Raw genomic sequence first — 20,553 nt, 5'->3', positions numbered from 1 at the left:
GGTCAAAAGTACAATATTTGTTTTCAAATAAGTCATAAGTAAAAGTCATGTTTCCCAAAAATATAATACTCGTGTAATGTACAGATACTCAAAAAATGTACTTAAGTACAGTACTCAAGTAAATGTTCTTTGTTACTCTTCACCCAATATACAAATTTGTTTACCACTTGAATTCATAACCATTTGCACTTGTTTTATTTTAGGTCATTAAAGTCCTGTTCTTCACACATAATAGCATGACACTGTGGTACTGTGACAGTCATTGCTGAAACAGGATACAAGGGCACAGAGCAGAGTGTGCCATTGTGGGGGGGCAGTTTTTTCATTTAAATGCAAAGGTCCATGTATTATTGGGGGGTGAATGAAAACAAATGAAATTCTGAGGGGGTACATGTCCTCCTCACCACACCCATAATAAATGCAGTGTACTGCTCTTCAGTTTTCCTGAGTGTGTAACATAACTTTACATCACAGAAACTGCTCACCTTGTTTGGTGCTTTGGCCTTCGGAAGGGATACCGAGGTTCCAGGACCGCAGCAGGTCACGTTCTGTGATTCAGGAAGTAGTTTAAAGTGACATTTGATTATTTAACAGTAAGATTTAAGCAGAAGCATACTGCTCTCATTGCGTTCTGCTTTCTAGGGAACAAAGTTGGTCTTTGTTTTACTGTAGCGTGTCAAAAATAAGTCAGCGCACAGAACTACGTCGCATGTGTAATATTTGCCACCAGGGGGCAACCTGACCCACAAGATGCACAGTATTGTGTCATATTTTAGTTCTGACAGTTGACTCTCCCCCCACATATGAAATACTGCTAAAAAAGGATACCCTCCCCAGTCAAGGCACCAATCAAAATTGTTATACGATGCACTTAATCATTGCAATGCTGTTAAGAGTGAGATGTTAAATGTGACATTTTATGTAATGTTATGAATAGAAAAAGAGAAAGATGGATGGGTGGACAGATGATTGGATGGATGGATGGATGGATGGAATGAGATATAATTGAGCTGACATTATAATACAGGTGTTGCAGACAGTGTTTGAATTCAATTTGAATGCTTATTTGTCCAGATGCTTGTATGTGTCCAGTTACTCTTCAACGTGTCTCTTTGAGTCCATGAGCATCTTCCGGAACAATCTTTCATTGTGCCTTATAAATAAGCGCAATCACAGATAAATATTACTGACCGCTAACAGTGTGTTCCTGTAGCTGCTCATGTTTAAAACTCTGCTGGGCAATTATGGAGAAACAGTTTAAAATGTCCATATAAATCCACTTACATGTGTATTACACTTTTCCCCAAGCCACTTTAATTATTCTTTACTCTTTATTATTGGCTTTCTGCTGTATTCTGCATATCAGAGATAAACTCATAATTGAATGTATGGTTTATCTGAAGATCATGGGGGTAAAAGTGTTATATCTGTAGGTAGGAATAGGACTAAGGATGCAGACACACCGATGTGACAGACTAAAGCAGAACAAAGGAAAAAGGTGGTTAGAGGGAGAAAAAGAGAGAGAAAAAAATCCCTGCCAATGCAACAGGGTGACTTAGACAGGTATCTGTAGATCTGAGAGGCAGAGAGGGGGCTGGATTGACTCAGCCTCCCCCAGTCTGTCTGCAGCCCACAGTAGGGCCCAGCCGCTACCACTGGAGCAGTGAGCCGAGTGCCGCACTGTATAACGCAGGCTGACGGGCAGGCCACAACTTATAACCGGCCCCCCAGGCTGAACTACTACGGCAGGTCAGCCAGAGCAATAGTTGCCACTCGACCTCCTCCACCACGAGACGTCAAAAGGGAGCTAGACCTAGTGACAGGTACGAATGAGAGAGCGTCTTTTTTTTTGTTGTTTTTTTCTTGTTGTTCTTCAAACCACGAGTGGATTGAGGCCTGCAGTCTACAAGCCACTGAGATATCGCAGGTAAGGTCGGCAGCTGCTTTTTCAATCGATTAGCTTGACGCTAAAATGTTAATGAATACGTGCGTAGCTCACCACGGGCCGCCCGGGGATTTTTGATAGGACCACTAAGCGTCAGCGCTGTACAGTGCGTTACCAGCAAACCCCACCGTTCACAACCATTATCGCGTTTTACGATACGTACTTTTACGAAACGCATGCATTTAAACTGACGTCGAAGACAGGCGCATTAAAATGCGGCATAACTGCGTGTTTTTTGTATTTAACACTTCTGACCAGGATTCATCCTGCAAGTATTAACATCAACAAGCTGCAGTAAATCAAATACGTTATGACTGTCCGTTTTCAGGCGTTTCCGCATTTTGCACTGGTTGATTTCTTTCTGTAGCTCTTGCAGCCTTTTGAGATGGATTTTTGAAAAGTATCAAACAGCTTTGCCCTAATATATCAGTGACACGAAAAGTTCTGCCGGTTTCAGAGCTGAGGACAAGGTGTTAAAGTGTCTTGTTGAGTGACTTGCAGTAACATCTGATCTCTGCAACACAAATTGTTCTCTATTTAACACCTGCTATTTTAAGTCAGTTTTTATCTTTTTTTAATTGCCATAACTAACTACATATAAGCCAATAACAGGCACATCCTTCTGCGTTGGTAACTTTTTAAGCTTTTATTAACTTTTACAAAGCGGCGAATAAATGATCTTATGTGGAGTAAAACAAAAATAAAATAATAAAATATATCATCTCCTACAGCAACCTTCTGCAGATTTACCTTTTCATATCAGTTCTATTTCAGGAGAAATTAAAATGTAGAATGTGGCAGCAGAATATGCCAAACAAATATAATTATCATTAATAGCCATGAAAGAATATAATGGCCTCATCATCACAAAAAAAAAATATATATATATATATATATTTTTTTTTTTATTTAGCGAAGTACATTTACAACTGAACTGCAAAACCATCCACAAGTATCCTTGTGTTAGGATTTATGTGGAAGTACCTGCCTAAAGACGGTGATTACATTTTTCAATTTGTTCAGATTTAAAGAACCAAAACGTTTCTAACAATTCCGCAGTAGGTTATCAAGGCCTAATGTTTAGTCAGTGCCATAGGAAAGCAGAAACACTGCAGTGGGGGATCCCTAATGCATTTGCTGAGTATTTGTGCTGAAATAATGTTATGTAATGCGTCGCTTACCCAAGTCACATTTTTATGGCAGCATTAGAGAGGTCCTTCGGCACACGCTTTTCTTTGTAATATACTGCTTATTATAATACAGGAACTCAGGGCGGGGAGACACACAGCAGCAACAGGCCAGCACAATGTCATGCATGCATATGAGAGTCAATAAAAGAATACCAACGAATATGATTACAATAAATATGATTACAATGCGAAGGCAGTGGTGGGTAGACATCGAGGGAGCGTGTACAATATCATTGGTGAGAGTGATACAGGGCATTTCACAAAAGATCTTAAATGACAAGATGCATTGGGGGGTACCATTAAAGAAAATTCCTTTTGGATGAATAAAGTATCTCTATCTATCTATCTAAGAGGAAAATCAGGATATTTGTCGGGACAATTCCAAGGGCCCCTATGTGACAGGGACCCTACAAAATCTGGCACATAATGAGATTAGTCTGGGTTGGGGCCCAAAATCTCTAGTGGCAACGCTGGATGCAGTGCATGGATTGAAAGATATTTAACATATGTTGTATGTGAGGATTTCATTTTAAATGAGTATTGCCAAAGCACAACTATGACATGAAAATACAAAATTGGGTGCATAGTTAGCATAATGTGAAGTTACAACCTAGAAAAGAAACCTGTAACAAAGAAACATTCTTTTTTAATATCGCATTGAATTTCATCAGGAGTAAAATAAAGAAAATACTTGACATTATCAGATTAAAAATAAAAACAGATATACTTTAGAACTATTTATTACTTTTGACGAATGACTGAAGGTTAACTTAGATGCTTCTCGTGAAAACAATGTAAAATAAAGTCTGCTATTATTCTAAAGGATAAAAAGAATTCATATTTATCTAATTTATTGTATGAAACCCCAGGCAACAAGTTCATTCTTATATAGTTGCTGAAAATTGAAGACACTAAACAATTTTTATTAAAAAACAAGAAGTAACGAGGGGAAGGACAAAATATATGTATTCATAAAAGTTCGATGTACGTATCAGTAGAATTTTGGTTAACGTCTTGCTTTTGCAAAGCTCATTCATGAGCGTTGACGCTCAATATAACAAATTCACTTGGCTTATACTGTAAATGTGAGATCGCTGATTTTCCATTTGGCATTCGGAGCAAGCAATAGGATTGAAGATATGCACACTTTCTGTATTCCACAAAAATATGTTTGCGGGTTACAGTGTTTCATGCTCATAATTTCAGTTAATGTTTATTATATTTAGTATTGAGCTAATGTTAGTATTCAGTATTTCGGTTAATGTTTTAATATTTAGTATTGAGTTTAATGACGTGAAAATATAATCCAGGAACAGTCTAGAGGAGCTGGATGCTAGATCTTGTGTACATGTTCTCTTCAAGATAAGGGCACTTATTTGGAAAAAAAAAAGTTTGAAAAGTTGAAAAAACCGAGTCATGTAAATGTCTTCATCCAACCCTTCACCACTTTATGCAAGTTTATCTAATTAGCTCAGCCTTGTGCAGGGTTGTGCCCTAGAGTCGCACAGTCACAACAAGATGTGTGGCAACCACATAATAGGTGGCATGGTCTGGAGGTGTGATTGTGTAACGACATCTTGGGAAGGGCATGGAGATGTGTGACATTACCGCAGAAGTGTTTTACAAGGTATCCTGAAAATGTCTCTGCAGGACACGGATCAGTGAGTCGGTTGTCTTTGGCATCCCCCTGACCTCAAAGAACTATAGCATCGAACTTTATATTGCCGATGGTGTTATTTTTTCATTATTTTCATAAAGGGGTCAACCTGTCTGTACATGGACAGGTGAGTCCAGACCCGTCTGTGTTCATAGCAAAATGTTTTGATGGAGAAAGAAACGATGCGAGCTAAGTGTTTAAGTACCATGTATGGTGCAAAAACCCCATTTTGGTCAAAATGTCCATCAGAATTCGCTGTGGCGATGATCCCAGTTCATGTGTGGTCTTTGGCATCCTCTATCAGGAAATACAGCAGATAATGAAAACTACAAAGTTGAAAAATATCAGTTAACCGAACTCCTGGCCACACACACACACACACACACACACACACACACACACATCCTTCACTCTCTGAAGAGCAGCTCAGAAAACACACACATACGCAAAAGCATAAAGAGGGATCCATCCATCCATCTCCTGTTGGCCCTAGTCAGCATCAGCGGAGGTTCTGGAACCTGTCCCAGACAGGGCTAAACCTCAGATGGGATGCCCATCCATCAAAGTGCAACAAACACACATATACATGCAATGACTCACGCGCATACATGCCTACTGAAACATACGCCCCCATACAGAGACATGTGAAGACAGATGCTGACTGATGAACATTTAACAGAAAGGAAAAATTCACTAATGTGATCTTTAGAGAGGAATCGCTGACATGTACATTGTTCCAGACAATTCTGAAGTGGGGAATTCCAATTCCCTGCCCTCGTAACATCATTCTCACAAACACCCATATGAATATTAACGTGGCAGTTATGTTGCCAAACACCCAGTACACCTACACACCTAGTTGATCGTTTAATAGCATAATAACACTTTAATGAACTTTTGTCACACATATACTGACTTTTCAATAATAACACATATCATAGATACTTCTTCGGCTCTTTCCATGAATAAATTCACTTTTATTTATTTTATTAGTGCTTTTGTCTATAGTTATATAATCATAAAGCGTAAATCTTGAGCACCAGCACGGAATTTATAGGCGACTCTTGGTTGTGGCACCAACCCACGGGACCCGTGTTATTTCTGCTAAAACCGCCCTGTTTTAAGACGGTAAACGGCGAAGCCTTCGTGCCCGCGTGAGTGTTCGTGTGTGTCGCCTCCGTCAAGGGTGCCACGTGAGAAACGGAAACTGAAAAACAGGTGCCGGGGACAAAACAAATAGGTAACAGAATGAAACATTTGAAAGCTTTTGCTAAAAAGCAACCTAAAATTAGCACGTCAATAAGCAGCAGGTGGCAAGGAGGCCTGGGGGAGTCGGGGCACTGCCTGAGAGCGGCGTGCCTCAAAAGTGGCAGGCCTCCACAGTATGCGGAGGGCAAAGCCCTGGGGGGCCGAACCGCAGAAGGCGGTGGGGGCAGGAGAGGCCCCTGCCCATCGTGACACAGTCAGCTACCAGTCCAGCAGGGGATACACACACACACACACACACACACACACACTATCAGTTACAAATGCACGTGCATTTGGAAGAAATTTAGCAAAAGTCATTATAAGGCTTAGTATTAATGAGTTTGAAAGGAGCGCATTTATAAATATCATGATAAAGGAATAATTACAAAGAGAACAATGACTTATTTTGGACGTCTACATTTAATGGCTCAGTTACATTTTGGTTGTGTTTTGTTATTGTTTTCTTTCAGCATTTAGGTTGTTAGCATTGTTCCATTCGTCGTATACATCTCTTACTCTTGTGTATGTGCAGCCGTGCTCATATCCGGCTACATATTTGCATACATTTGCCATTCATCCAATTTTCCTTCCTTTTTTTCAGAAATTCTTGTCGTCACGTTGCGCTTCTGTATATATTTTTGCAATGGAAATCAATAGTTCCCACACCAAAAATAATTACTTGGTAATTAGACCCTTTCCCCATGGGCACCTTTAGTATAGTCTGCCACTATTCAGATGTAATGTTTAAACAGAAGGTACAATTAGGCATTCATTAGTGCCAACTGTTTTGTGTTGGTAGAGTTACAATTTTTAAATTCATTCAATTTTAAAACGTAACTGAACGATAAATCAAGTACACCTGTTCGCAATGCACCTAAATTTTAGTGGAGAAATTCCTAATAAGAAATCGCATCCATCCACCAAATCGGCCTTTCGTATTGGCGAAGGGTCGCAGGAAGCCGGAAGCCTCGGTAAACACAGGTCACAATTCAGGAGTTGTTATGCATAGCAGTGTGATTCAGGGGCATGTCTAGCTATTTAAGTTAAGCTTACTGGGGGCTTGACTTTTTATTTTGTTTTTGAAGTAAGATTGGCATCGGGGCTAAAATACTCGGGGCCTTAGCCCTGAGCGATTGGACCTAACGACGCCCGCGGTATGATCGACTGTCTTGAATGCAAGTAGCTTCCGTTCCTCTTAACCAGGGGTGGGCAATCTTATCCAGAAAGGGCCACCCCCTAAACAGATTACTGATTATGAGTCCTCACACCTGGATTTGAACAGCTGATCTAAATGTAATCTTAACCCTAACCCTAAGCCTAACCCTGCTCTAAACATCAGAACACAATTTTTTCTTCATAAATCATTGATTGCTGTGATCGACTAGCACCCCATCCAGGGTGTAACGCAACCTTGGGCCTGTCACCATCACCGTCTGGGATAGGATCCAGGCCCCCACCTCCCTGACCAGGATAAACCAATAAGAGATAGAAATTAATGGATAGATGGATGGATTTATGTCATTGATTGCTGGGCAATGCCAGGTGGCAATTCTTACATGTGGGTAAATGCAAACAAGTTTTGAAAAGTGGCATTTAACTCAATAAGCCAATAAATGGAAATTATAGGCTAGAATCAGCGATATGGTTTTGGGTCTCCGGGGGGGGGTTGGGGTCGCCCCATTTTAAGCCTCACGGGACCTGGTTTCCCGATCTGTGTATCGCTGCGGTTGATCTGCGGCTGGACGCGTATGGACGTCGACTTCAGCGTACATCTCGGCCAGTTCCATGCGCATCGCACACGCTCCGTGATGCAAACACTCACGCTGCATAATGCACATACACACGCTCTGTGATGCACACACACACACACACACACACACACACATTCCGGTACGAGCCATTAATGCGACGGAAAATCATAAGCTGAGAGAAAGCGGAAGTATGTGAAGCAGCAGTTGTTCTGATTGGTGTATTTAGGTCTGTATATTTAGTCAGGCTCTTTTTCATGATTTGTGTGTCTATTGCAGATAAGGTTGGTGAGGATTGGCAGGCAAACCGCAACTAGTCTGCCCAAGCTCAGCGGGAGTGGGGGCCATTAAGGGGTTGGGGGAGGGGGTGCTGAGGTTTGGAGGTTTGTGTGGCAGCAATCCAGCTGCAGATGGAAGAGGGTTCTGGGGTATTTTAAGGTTTGGATGTGACTCTCACCGCTATAGGGTGCCTCCTGTGTTTGTGGTCAAGCAACATCTTTTATTGTTGCTTTTTAAAAAAAACATGTTTGTATGTGTGAGTATGTGCATGCGTGATATGTGTGTGTGTGCGTGCATGCGTGATATGTGTGTGTGTGCGTGTGTATGCGTCTGTGTGCGTGTGTGTGTTACACTCAAGGTGAAAGACCCATTTGAGAATTGGTGGTGACTTTTGAAAATCTGCCACTTATGTGTGCAGACGTTGGTTAATACTGAACACCGTGACTGATTTCATTACCATCTGTCACATATAATGTATGGCTAAGTATGAGTTTTTTTTGTGTAAAATGGGACAGTGGTTTTACAGGGTTCTCCAGATAAACCATCTTTATCAAGCATCCCTCGAGTGGGAGAATATTTTACCATATTTTATGGTAAATGATCTGATGTAATTACACAATAATATCACAATATTGATTTTAGTCATCTACATAATTCTCCATCCCAGGGTGACATAAACAGTAGTCATCATGAAAAAGGTCAAAAATACTTCAACATGATATTACTGATACAGAAACCAATTACATGGTCATCTGGATGTGCACTTAAAGTGCTGTGCGTTTTGTATTCTCAAAAAAAAAAGAAAATTACTTAAATGCATCCCAAATTAAGTACCTGAATGCATGATAAATGTACTTGCATGAGTAGTTATTGGAATTGATCAAATTTACTGCAATGGACTTACAACACATACAAGCCCCCCCCCCCCAAAAAAAAAGAAAAAAACCTTTCTAGGATAAACTTTCGGAAGATGGCTGGAAGGGTGTGCATAACTGAGAACTGAAATATGTAACATCTTTCTTGAGGTAGAGGATCAGGGAATGAAGGACGTCTCCCGGGCATCGTCCAGGACACAGGAAGGGCGGCAGTGTAACACAGCTGCAGAATGCAGTAAGGAAAGCAGGGTTGGTGGGGGTAACTCTCTGATCTCCCACCAGATTCAGTGGTTTCACAAAGCTGTTCATGTCACCTCTGAACTATCTAACCGCTGAAAAGCTGCAGGGGACTTTTGGAAGCTGACAGTGTGATCGACTCTCCCGCCAACCTGCCCTCTCTATTCTGCTTTGGCTATAAGGGCCAGTTTTTTTTAGTTAACGAAAGATGTTCCCTTAGAATGGCAGATGGAAGCCCGATGTGTCATTAATAATGATACCTAAACTGCGGCAACATTCAGCCTGCGCTGCTCCCTCTGGCCGCTAGAGACCAGGAGCAGCCAGTGCAGGCAGGGGGGTGCAATGCAGTGACGGGTTTGCTGATAATTTCAGGCAGGGGTGGGGGGTGCAATGCAGTGACGGGTTTGCTAATTATCTCAGGCAGGGGTGGGGGGTACAACACAGTGACAGGTTTTATTTCTGACCTTTTATAAATACCAAATGAAATGTAAAATGCTACAAGACCTTGATTGAAATAAGGAGAATATTTGGGAGATTTTGGAGGTTTAAAAAAATAATAATGAGAAAAAGGAAATTTTTCATTGGACATTCTAAAGGCTTTTAGAAACTGCCATTCAAAGACTGTATTTAAAAACTAATAATAATAATAATTAATGAATAGGACAAGCATTTACAGAAAATGGATGGATGGATGGATTTCAATGTTGGTGCCATGTTTTTGAATTTATGAGCATTTGTACAGTAATAATAAAATCACCTCTTAGCTATATTTTATTTTTTTGCATTTTTTTGTATTTACTTAGGTTGCATTAAATTTAAATAATATATAACTCAATATAACATTAGAACCTAAAGCCTTTGCACCAGAACACCCCCACCCCTTTTTGCCCCCCCCCGCCCACCCGGCAGCCGCAGCCCCCACAGTGCCTTTTCACCCGGTGCTCCTCTGACCATACGTAGCTTTCACAGCTAATACCCCCCTGCTTCTGCATACCTGCCCCCCCCCCCCCGGCAGCACCCAGTTTCCAAGCCCCAGATGGGCCGGTACACATACTGTAACAGCCGTGCTGAGTAAAATGTCTTTGTGGTGAGTTTATCTTCACAGAATACAGACAACAGGGCAGCGTGCGAACATTCTCCGTGTGCTATTTCACACAGCAGCTCAGAACTGAAGGGAGGGCCTGTCAGTCTGGTCAGTTCCGGTCGTTAAGGACACCGAATGTTTTAAAAAGTTTAAAACTTGAAATGAAACTGGACAAAAACAAATTCAGCTCATGAACCACGGTAACTGTGTTGTTTCACGGACAAAGAAAGTAATTGAACATAAAGCTGCAGGTTTTACAGGAAAACCAGCTGCTGCATTTAAACTTTTTTCACGGCACATGAACTTCACACATGAATGTGAGCAAGCTGGGCCTCTCCTTTCAGTTTCTGTCAAAGCTGTTCTGTCGATATATGCTGCCTTGTCGAAAAATGCTACCGTAGTGCTAATCGATAGCCCTAACCCTAACCCTAACTCTTACCCTAACCCTAACCCCCCAAAACCCCTAAAACTCTTACCTTAACCCTAACCATAACCCCTGAAACCTAACCCTAATCCCAAGACGGTGGAACTGCACATGCACAGAAAGGCTCGATAGCACGTATCGATAGGTAGGATTTTATGACAGAACAAAAGCGAATCCTTTATTAAAGTATCAAATAACACAAATCATGGAACTTTGAAATTCTATCATTTTATTTATAGAAATTTTGGTTACCAGACTACAATCTTTTCAATATGAAGTTTGAATGAATGTCAAGCAAATATATATTTAACATATATAAATACTATATATATAAATATATATAAATACTAACTGTTAATGGAAAAGTTGATGAGGTAAATGAATATACAAGAAGGGGAGGCTGATAAGACTGGTCGACGTGTGAGAGAAGGCTGCTGATTGGACATTCGGTGTGTGAGAACTAGGGGCTGCTCAAACAGTGGTTGCGTAAGAGTAGGCAGCTGATTGGACAATGAGTGTGTGAGGGGATATGGAAGAATTTACTCACTCTTAGTTAATATTCAAAAAATGTCACAGTATCAAAATAAAATACAAGAGATGAGTCACAACTAGATAACTCAAATGGCTTCCCCAAACCTCAAGAATCCATCCATTCATCAATTTTCTGGAACTGCTTATCATATTCAGGGTTGTGGGCCTCAGGAATCCTTGTATTTAAATACCCCTGATACACATGTCTACTGCAAACTGCAGATGGCTACAAATGCAAATGACCTTTTGGTAACACTTTACTTAAAGCAGTCATTATACTACATTACACATACCTTCATAATGCATTATAATGAATTCATAAAGTATCATAAACCCAGCTATAACTATTTATAAAAAGGCATAGCACGTTATAGCCATGTGTGTTATGCATTATGAATGCTTTATGAAGGTCTCATCTATAATGCACGATAAATAACTTCATAATGTAGCACAAAGCATCCTTAATGGTTATACTGACCATTATAATGCATTATGAAGGTATCTATAGTGCATTACAGATGAGAGCTTCATAAAGCGTTCATAATGCATAAAAAAAATGTGGCTATAATGTGTTTATAAATATTTATAGCCATGTTAATAATACTTCAAGAATGTGTTACAATAATTATAAGAATGGTTATTTGGCTTTATGGGAATGGGTTTCACAGAAAGTGTTACCTACCTTCTTAACGGGTACAAAATGGTAAAGCACACCTGGAGAACTTTCAAACTTATAGACTTCCTTCAGTCAACCAGATTCAAGGTTGGGGCACCATACACTAGGGTTCACAGGATTGCTGTCTCCACAAACCCTTTACATGCATTTATGGACCGACAGCCTATTCATAACGAATAACCTACAGCATGATTTTAATGAATAATTGTTATGCACAATGGAATTTTAAGATCATTATGAATAAAAATCATAGTAAATCACAAAGTAAGTATGTTAAGTTTCCACAAAGGGGAGGGTGGCATGATGGTGCAGTGATTAGTACTGTTGCGTCACACCTACAGGACCAGGGTCTGATCCTCTGCCACGGCTCCCTGTGTGTGAAGTTTGCATGTTCTCTCCGTGTCATGGTGGGGTTTCCTCTGGGTGCTCTGGTTCAAAAACACGCTGAGGTTAATTAGCGTTACCAAGTTTCCTGTAGGAGTGCCTGTGTCAGTGAATGGCGTGTGACTGTGCCCTGCAATGGTGCCCCATCCTGGGTTGTTCCCTGCCTTATGCCCAGAGAGTGGGTGTATGAGAGAAGCCAGCTGATTGGTTTACAGGTGTGTGGGGGTGGCTGATCAGACAATAGGAGTGTGAGAAACAAAAGGTAGAATGCACTCTGCACATAGAGACAGCACCGTGCCATGCTCAGCAGGTTATAGGGAGGCTCAATGGCTTAGCACAGTGTTCCTGTCATGATGGATTAATGATGAATAAGCATGGGACCAGTACATAACTACCACTTAGTTACTGGTTACTTAATGCATTAAGTAAGCATGTACTACTACATTATACATGTCCCCTCAAGTAAAATGTGACCGTATTATATATAGCATGTTTTTTGGTTGCATATTTTTTGCAAAATTATTTTTATTCAATATGAAGACTAGTGATGGTTTCACACATTACTCCCATGACCACCATGAAAAGTATATGCAATTAGTGCCACAGTAGCCCTTCAGTTGGTATGTACCACACAGGATAGCCTTTGTTCACATCCATGAGTCATGGCCACCCAGCACCCTGTCAGTGGATTGTGGTTTTTCCCTCCTTGGACCATTATCAGCAGGTACTCACCACGGGTGACCGGGAGTTCCCCACAGGCCTTGTTGTTTTGGAGACACTCTGACCCAGTCATCTGACCATACTGGATTGGCCCTTGTCAGAGTCACTCAGATCTTTATCGCTGCCCATTTCTTCTGCATTAACCATGCTACTGTAACTACGAATGCTGAATGTTAGCTTACCGTGTAATGTATCCCAGACTTTGGCATGCACCGTTTTTACAAGATAGTTAACGTTTTTTGTTTCACGTTGGGGTGATCATAAGGTTTTGGCTCATCTGTGTGTATGGAGGAGCTCACAGTTATTTCAAATATGGGTGTGGCCATGCAGGGCACATTTAATGGCAGGTTAAAAAAAAAAACCACACAGGTGCACCACTGGTATTGACTCAGGGGCACAAGTTATGTAATAAATGGTGCCTTATCAGCAGTGAGGTACAGGAGAGGAGGTGGTGACTCATGCCCAAAAAGCGGGAGAATCATGCTGCAAAAACATGCTACTGTTCATTGGGATGAGAACTGAAGTGCAATTATCCATTCAGGTGCTGCAGAAAGTAATAAATGTGTTGCTACCTGTTTCCGTGTTGTGCAGCAGTTGTTTTTAATTGCACAGTTTGATTGTTTCAGTTTGTGTAATTATGATAATAATAACAGGCTGACCACAGACTATTTCTCAGTATTGTACTTGCCCACACAGAGGTGGCTCAGAGGCGTGTGTGAGTGTGTGTGTGTGTATGCGCGTGTATGCGCGTGTGTATGTGCATGTGTTTGTGTACATGTACGGCGTGTGTGTGTGCATGCGTGTGCATGTGCATGCGTGTGTGTGTGTGCTACATGTGCGTGTGTGTGTGTACATGTACGACGTGTGTGTGCATGCGTACGCGTGTGCATGTGTGTGTGCGTGTGTGTGTGTGTGTGTGTGCGTGTGTGTGATAGCCTCAACAACTGTGGTTTTGAACACTACAATGCCTCTCCATTCTCAGCTTTCGGTCTCTTTGATCTTCTTCTGGTTCTCCATCTCAGACGGACATGCATATACTCCCCCATCACTCCATCCCCTGCATGGTAGGAAACAGGAAAGCATGTGAGGAAGAGGCATGTAAGAAGGGTAGAGAGAAGAGGCAGCGCTAAACAGAACAGTCACTATGAGAAGTTCAGATATAGATGGAACAGATGCACCTTCATAACAGAAGCCGGCTTAAGTTCTACAGAACATGCATCCACACATGAGGAGCAGAAATAAGACCCAATACCAATCCTGTTAATATCCAGATGCATTCTGTAAGTCACATGACTAATGGGTTGTCTTTCTATCTAATTCCTTGATTTTATTCTGCTGAATTACATCCCTGATTGTCAAATGATACTGATTTTCTAGATACTCTCATCGGCACCAGTTATGGAACTTGCTAAAATAACAACAACTCTTGTGTTGTAATGTGAAATATGAAATGTGAAAGTCAATAATGTCATATTGCAGATCCTGAAGAGCCAACTCAGTGTGTGTGTGCGATTAGTTAACTAATCGCATACAAATATCAGTCCACATGCTATGTTTATTACACACTGAAAGGCCTATGAGAAGCACGCTAACACAGTCCACATAGATTTGTCTATTTTACTTGGTCAAATACAACAAAAAGCTACTTAGGCAACATAAATAGGAGGAGCAAATTACATACTGCTGTGGAAGCTTTTCTTTTTCAATGCTCTGGGAAAAAATGAGACCGCAGCACAATTTTTTTGTTTCACTAATTTCTCAGTTTATGCGTTTATGCGTCTGTGTCTCCTGCTTCACCTTATTCTTGTGTGCTGCTGTCTTAGAAATTTTGAACCTGGAAACAGCCTGCTGTTCAGCGTAGCCTCTGCCAGCAGAACCACGGTTAAATCAGGATTTAAAAATGCAGATTTAAAAAAAAATATATAGAGCGGTCTTTTAATATTTCCAGAGCTCTATATAATTATCATTCTGTCATTGTAATAACTGCAAAACAGCAGTTTTTTAAAAAAATTATATACATTTATAGGTACTCTATCGCTTTCTATATTAGAGGAAATGAATGCTTAAAAAAAGGAGAGATGTTTTAACTTCTTGTTAACTGAGGTCACATCGAAGAGGAATTCCTGAAGATTTTAAGTTCATTTTGGTCTTCGTCAGTTTCAAACCCATCCAAAGAGAACCTGAAATAAAGGACCGGCACATTTTCATGTCACCGGGGGGGAAACTCGCTTTCCAGCACCTACTGTGGTCATCCTGGCTCATGTTCGGTCAGTCATTATGTTTTCAGTCAAGGTGCCCCCCCCCCATCCCCCCATCCCTCCCACCCCCAGTCTCTGTTTTATTTAAAAAAAAAAAGAAAAAAAATCTTCATTGACCTTCAGAGATCGCATGAGAACCAAATAAAAATTTTAAAATGGTTTCAAGAATGTATAAATGAGAGTTGATCCGTGGGGATTTTTTTTGGTTCTCAATTTGGGCTAAACATGTTGTTCTTCGAAGTTAAGCACAGGGGCTGTGTAATATTGAGAAGAGGTTGGGCGACCAGTCTGCCGCGTTCCTCACCCCGGCTGCTCTCTACACATCTGCGTCTTGCTCAACCTGTCTAGACGTGGAGGAGTCCGGTTTTGCCGAGAGTATGAGGGCAGGGGAATTTACTGGGCCCAGAAACGCATGTCGCTTCAGCTACTCGAGGTCAGAGCGCCGAGATTGTCGTGCGCGAGCCTGACGTGAAACTGCGCGGCTAGCTAAAACCAAAGGAAAGAGACATTTTGTGTTAGCATAACAAGTAAATCGCTCATTTCAGCTCTGTTTATGCAAAGAGAGACGATAATGGTGATTTTACTGGGGGTAGATGCCTTCTGAGTTATCATCTGTTGGTCATGAAAGTTTCACTCGTCTGTTATTCTCTAGGCTGACGGGTGTTTTGTTTTCCAGTGTAATCACCACATAAATTCATTGGTTAAAATGTTGTGCTAATAATTCTAGAAACTGACACTATTGTTCACTTTCCACCTACTATTGTTTTATTTGAAAGAAAGGTTATTCAGTGATCAGGTACACATATGCTGGCTGTTTCTGTTTTATAAAAAAGGATAATCATGGATAATCTACTCCAGATCTGCCACTGGATGGGTAAATCAGCTGCAGTAAAACCACGCTTTAAAAAAAAACCCATCAACTTCCCACGAAATATATTGATTTGCATAAAATGGGATCTAAGTGCATTAATAATTATTATTAAAAATTATAACAAGCCCTGCGATGGGCTGGCCCCCCATCCTGGGTTGTTCCCTGCCTCGTGCCCGTAGCTTCCGGGATGGGCTCCAGACCCCCCGCGACCCAGAAGGATAAGCGGTTTGGAAAATGGATGGATGGAATTACAGTATAACAAGCCTGTCATCACTAATGGGACCATGTGTGGTTCAGGGTTAGTGTGTGTGGATAGTCTTCCTGTATCGCCTCTCTGTCTCATTTTCTCATGCTTTACCAAACAACAAGATCACAATTCAAGTCATGGAGCAGTCATATAATTGACTGCGATCTTTCATGAATAGTTTTTTTTTCTTCTTTTCTGTGGAGCTGAAGTTGATAAATGTCACCCAGGGGCTGCCTTTTCATTTCCAGGAACACTTTTATAATTTGTATGAATATTACATAAATGATCAAAGAAATATGGCAAGATGACAGAATGCTGTACCTAAAGGCTGGACACCTACACGTACGTACTTCCTATTTCATACTCAACATCACACCCACACACAGACATCCGTGCAGAGATGCAACAACACGCAACTTTTCTTACACACCTACATTGAACAAACTTTATCATAATGCACGCAGCAAAAACTGCCATCGCCATGGATTACAGCTGCTGTACCTGATCCCATCATTGGTCTGGGTTTTTAAGATGTGACGGAGCATTTACGCTTATCTGAGCAGTGTGAATATATGTGTCAATGTTAAAACGGAAGAATACCTGCAGATCACACCTGAGTATCTAAGCGGTCGCCAACACATCAGCCGCGACCCAAACCCCCTGCCACCCCCCAGTTGATATAATCTGGTATGAAACACCTAGATCCCCTGATTATTTTCTTTGTATTCGGAATGAATTCTTTGAAGTAGCGCTTCAATGTTGAAGTAGCACTTCAATTATTTCGATTTTTTTTTTTTATTTATGCAAAGAAATGTTATACAGTACGCACACTAACCTAAAACAAATTAATCTCTTTGTCTAATCTTGTGTTGCACTTGTAGCTTTTTTTGAAAGACGTCTTTGGTTCTTTCTCCTCAAGGTGGATGGTAGATCGTGGCCAGCAGTAAGTGTGCAGGGGACCGCACAGGACAGAGGAGAGGCCGCACGGGCACATTCAGCGCACTGTGATTTCACACACAGTAAGTTTTGTTTCAAGTGACGTTTGCCAGTGACTAACTGCTTACTGGCCGTTATGTGTACAGCTTACTGAAACAGCATTAACTAAGGTCTGAGAAGAAATTACTTAAGTCTAGTCACCAAGTGTGAAGAACTGAAGGACGTTAAAAAAAAACAGATTTCTACTGAAAATTACGCAATTACTAATCCAGGAACTGTTGCTTGGCACCTCATTCACACAAGGGCATGGAGGTGCCTTTCACGATGCCCGTGCAGGGCGGCGCCATGGAGCGGGGCATGGCGGTCCTAGGCTTGGAGCCGATGATTGGTGGCGGCCTTGGGGCAGGTTCACGGCGCAAGCGGGAGTTCATGCCGGACGAGAAGAAGGACGCCTCCTACTGGGAGAAGCGGCGAAAGAACAACGAGGCGGCCAAGCGCTCGCGCGAGAAGCGGCGCGTCAACGACTACGTGCTGGAGACGCGGCTGGTGGCCCTGAGCGAGGAGAACATGCGGCTGCGGGCGGAGCTGCTGGCACTGCGATTGCGCTTCGGCCTGCCCGGCCCCGCCTCCGCCCAGCATAGCCTGCTGCCCCTGCCCCCCAGCCGGCCCATGGACCCCTTCTGGGGCCGGTGGCCCCGGGATGGCGATCACTCCTCCCTGCCCTCCGCTCACCCCATCTCCCCTCTGTCTTCCGTTCACACTCCTGCGACGACCGGCTACTCTTTCGGCATCGACCGCTATCCTCCATTCGCCTCGTCGCACTCGCCTCTGTTCCTTCCGGCCCTGCTGCCCCACCCGCCCGCCCACTGGGTTGGCCAAGCTGCTCCCAGGCCCATCCTGGGCCCCAAGAAGCCCAGCGATGAGGAGGCAGAGCAGCAGGTCCCGGCCGCCCTGGAGGCTGACCTGAGTACTGCACTGCCTCACAAGCTGAGGCTGAAAATACGCGGCCAGCACTGCAGGCCCGACTCCGGAGGAGCGACGAAAGACGGAGAGTCCTTAACACCACCCCGCAAGATACTGTACATGACTGACTGAATCTACACACACCAGCCAGCAAGGGATCCATGACCACACAGAGCAGGACTGACAGAGAGAGTCCATACTGAACCAGATGATTAACTTTCAGCTTTAATTCAGACTTCCAGGTACTGCTAAGCCTGAAATGATCACTTATCCGACACGCAGGATGATCTGATCAAAGCCCCTCAGCATCGGTGGGACTGGGGGGGGAGGGGGGGGGGGGGGTTGCAGGTGGGCATGAAACGACTCAGGATCAAAACGCGGCAACATGCGAAATTCAGTTTTTGAAACGTAAACGTACGTCACACAGGAAGGCTCCCGTTTGGAAGCCCTGTATCTGCCGCAGGCCTTCGCTCTCCTGCTGTGCCATCATACACTCTGCATTACTAATGTGTTGTCAATGTAATTCTGACTCATTCACTGAATACAATTTGTCTCAACCTCAGGGAACGACTCCTGGTTTAGTTATATATAAAAAAAATAAATTGTTTTTATTAATATAATACACTTTTGTATGGCTCTATGTATCACCTTGTGCCTATTTTTTTGCATATTGTGGTTGGAACTTTAGCACTGATGCAAAGATAGACAGATGCATAGATAGATAGTGTGAGTGTAGATAGTTTTAGATCATAGCTAATGAATTTGACCCGCACACACGCATCACTTAACACTACAGAGGAGGAGCGACGTGTAAAAACTCGCCACAAGGCAAAACCACGTAATTCACAGATAAACAGGCGTAAACAAACGGATGCTGCCCGCATCTCCATCTCTCAACAGGCACGTACCGATTATCTCATTAGATGCGGGTCGTAATCATGTTTATTAGTCTAGAGCATGCTGGGACTCTGAGTCTTACATTTTTGCAAATGAAAGGGATACAATGAGGAGGTTTCAAAAACAAACAGTGATGAAGTCATTGGATTTGCACTTGGCCATCAGTTACTTGCAACTTTATACACCATATAATAATATGACTATTTATCTCTGGTAGGGAAAGTTTCTGAGATGCTGGAACCGCCACATAAAAGTTGCACTGTGTCAAAAGTCAAGTAAATCTTTGCAGCTCTAATGCTTATATGAACAGAAAGTGAATCGCCTGATAACTAGGGGCAGGTTGTTTGCATGAGCATACAGATGTACCTAATAAAGGGGCCATTGGGCGTAAGGCATCTGTCACTGGTCATGAAAATTTGGAATAAACTTCCATCTTTTCTTTGGGAAGACTGTAGTCTGTGCACTTGCGCCGAGCGGGAATTCCTTCAGATCTTCGTGGCCCAGAACCCCAGACCCGAGATCTTAGCCACCCACAGGTCACCCACCAGCTTGTTCTCACTTCATGTCTCACCCTTAATTCCATTGACAATAGAAGCGGGAAAAGAAAGAGAGAAAAAAAAGTGCAGATCACACGAGATCTCTGTGTTTTTATAGCGGCAAACCACTTCCTGGGGAAGAGAATAGCTCAGTATGACAGGAGATGCAGTCGAAACAACCTGCAAGGGCCGAGTGAATGAAACTCTGCATACAGGGTCGATGTAAACATGTGCATGTATAGTAGAGGGGGAACCATCCTCAAACAGCCCCCAGACAGGAAGTGCACAGAATGTCTCAGATCTGTGCTGCCCCCGCTCCGCGAGGTGTAGATACTAAAGCAAATCTCAGTAATTAAGCACAGACAGAGGAGCGTCGTTCACAGGCCAAGTGGCACAGCAGCCAACTGCCAGTCCCCAACAGTAACTCCTGTTGGCTAGCAGCGCCTGTCAATAGCATTGCAGCACCCAATCACCGCTGTGGAGGGCGGGGCTTTGACACTAATTGGACAACAGTCACATTTGAAAGTAAATGGGCAGTTCACACCTCTGAGGAACAAGGAACAGCTTGGAAAGCTGGTTTTGGTAGAACTGGAAAAATGAGCAAGGGTTAGTGTGGGAGCCGGCAGGCAGCCTGACATGCAGCACAACATCAACAGCAGTTACCTATAAGGTGTTACTGTCCTCTATAAGGCTCATAGATCATGCAATTATCAAGTAGGACACTACGGAACACCGTGGCGATGAATCTGTGTAATAACAGCACAGCACGCCAGCGTGCAGTGAATTTCACTGTTTTTCTCCCGTTTCCGTTTTCTTGACGTCTTCCCTGGTTTAACCTTCTTAGTAT

At 42.5% G+C, this 20,553-nt stretch overlaps 1 protein-coding gene across 1 annotated transcript; it reads left to right on the top strand.

Annotated features, from left to right (window-relative positions):
• Window positions 1–1,574: 1,574 nt before the first annotated feature.
• Window positions 1,575–18,581, top strand: LOC111860407 (uncharacterized). Its single transcript, XM_023844124.2, has 3 exons — window positions 1,575–1,927; window positions 17,294–17,393; window positions 17,614–18,581. Exon 3 carries the CDS (start codon window positions 17,617–17,619, stop codon window positions 18,403–18,405), a length of 789 nt encoding a protein of 262 aa, XP_023699892.2. The 5' UTR covers window positions 1,575–1,927; window positions 17,294–17,393; window positions 17,614–17,616; the 3' UTR covers window positions 18,406–18,581.
• Window positions 18,582–20,553: the final 1,972 nt, after the last annotated feature.

This window comes from Paramormyrops kingsleyae, chromosome 15 (genome assembly GCF_048594095.1).
Source record: "Paramormyrops kingsleyae isolate MSU_618 chromosome 15, PKINGS_0.4, whole genome shotgun sequence".
NCBI classification, from domain to species: domain Eukaryota; kingdom Metazoa; phylum Chordata; class Actinopteri; order Osteoglossiformes; family Mormyridae; genus Paramormyrops; species Paramormyrops kingsleyae.
Note: the sequence above shows the minus strand (reverse complement) of the source record. Positions and strands in the feature narration are given on the sequence as shown.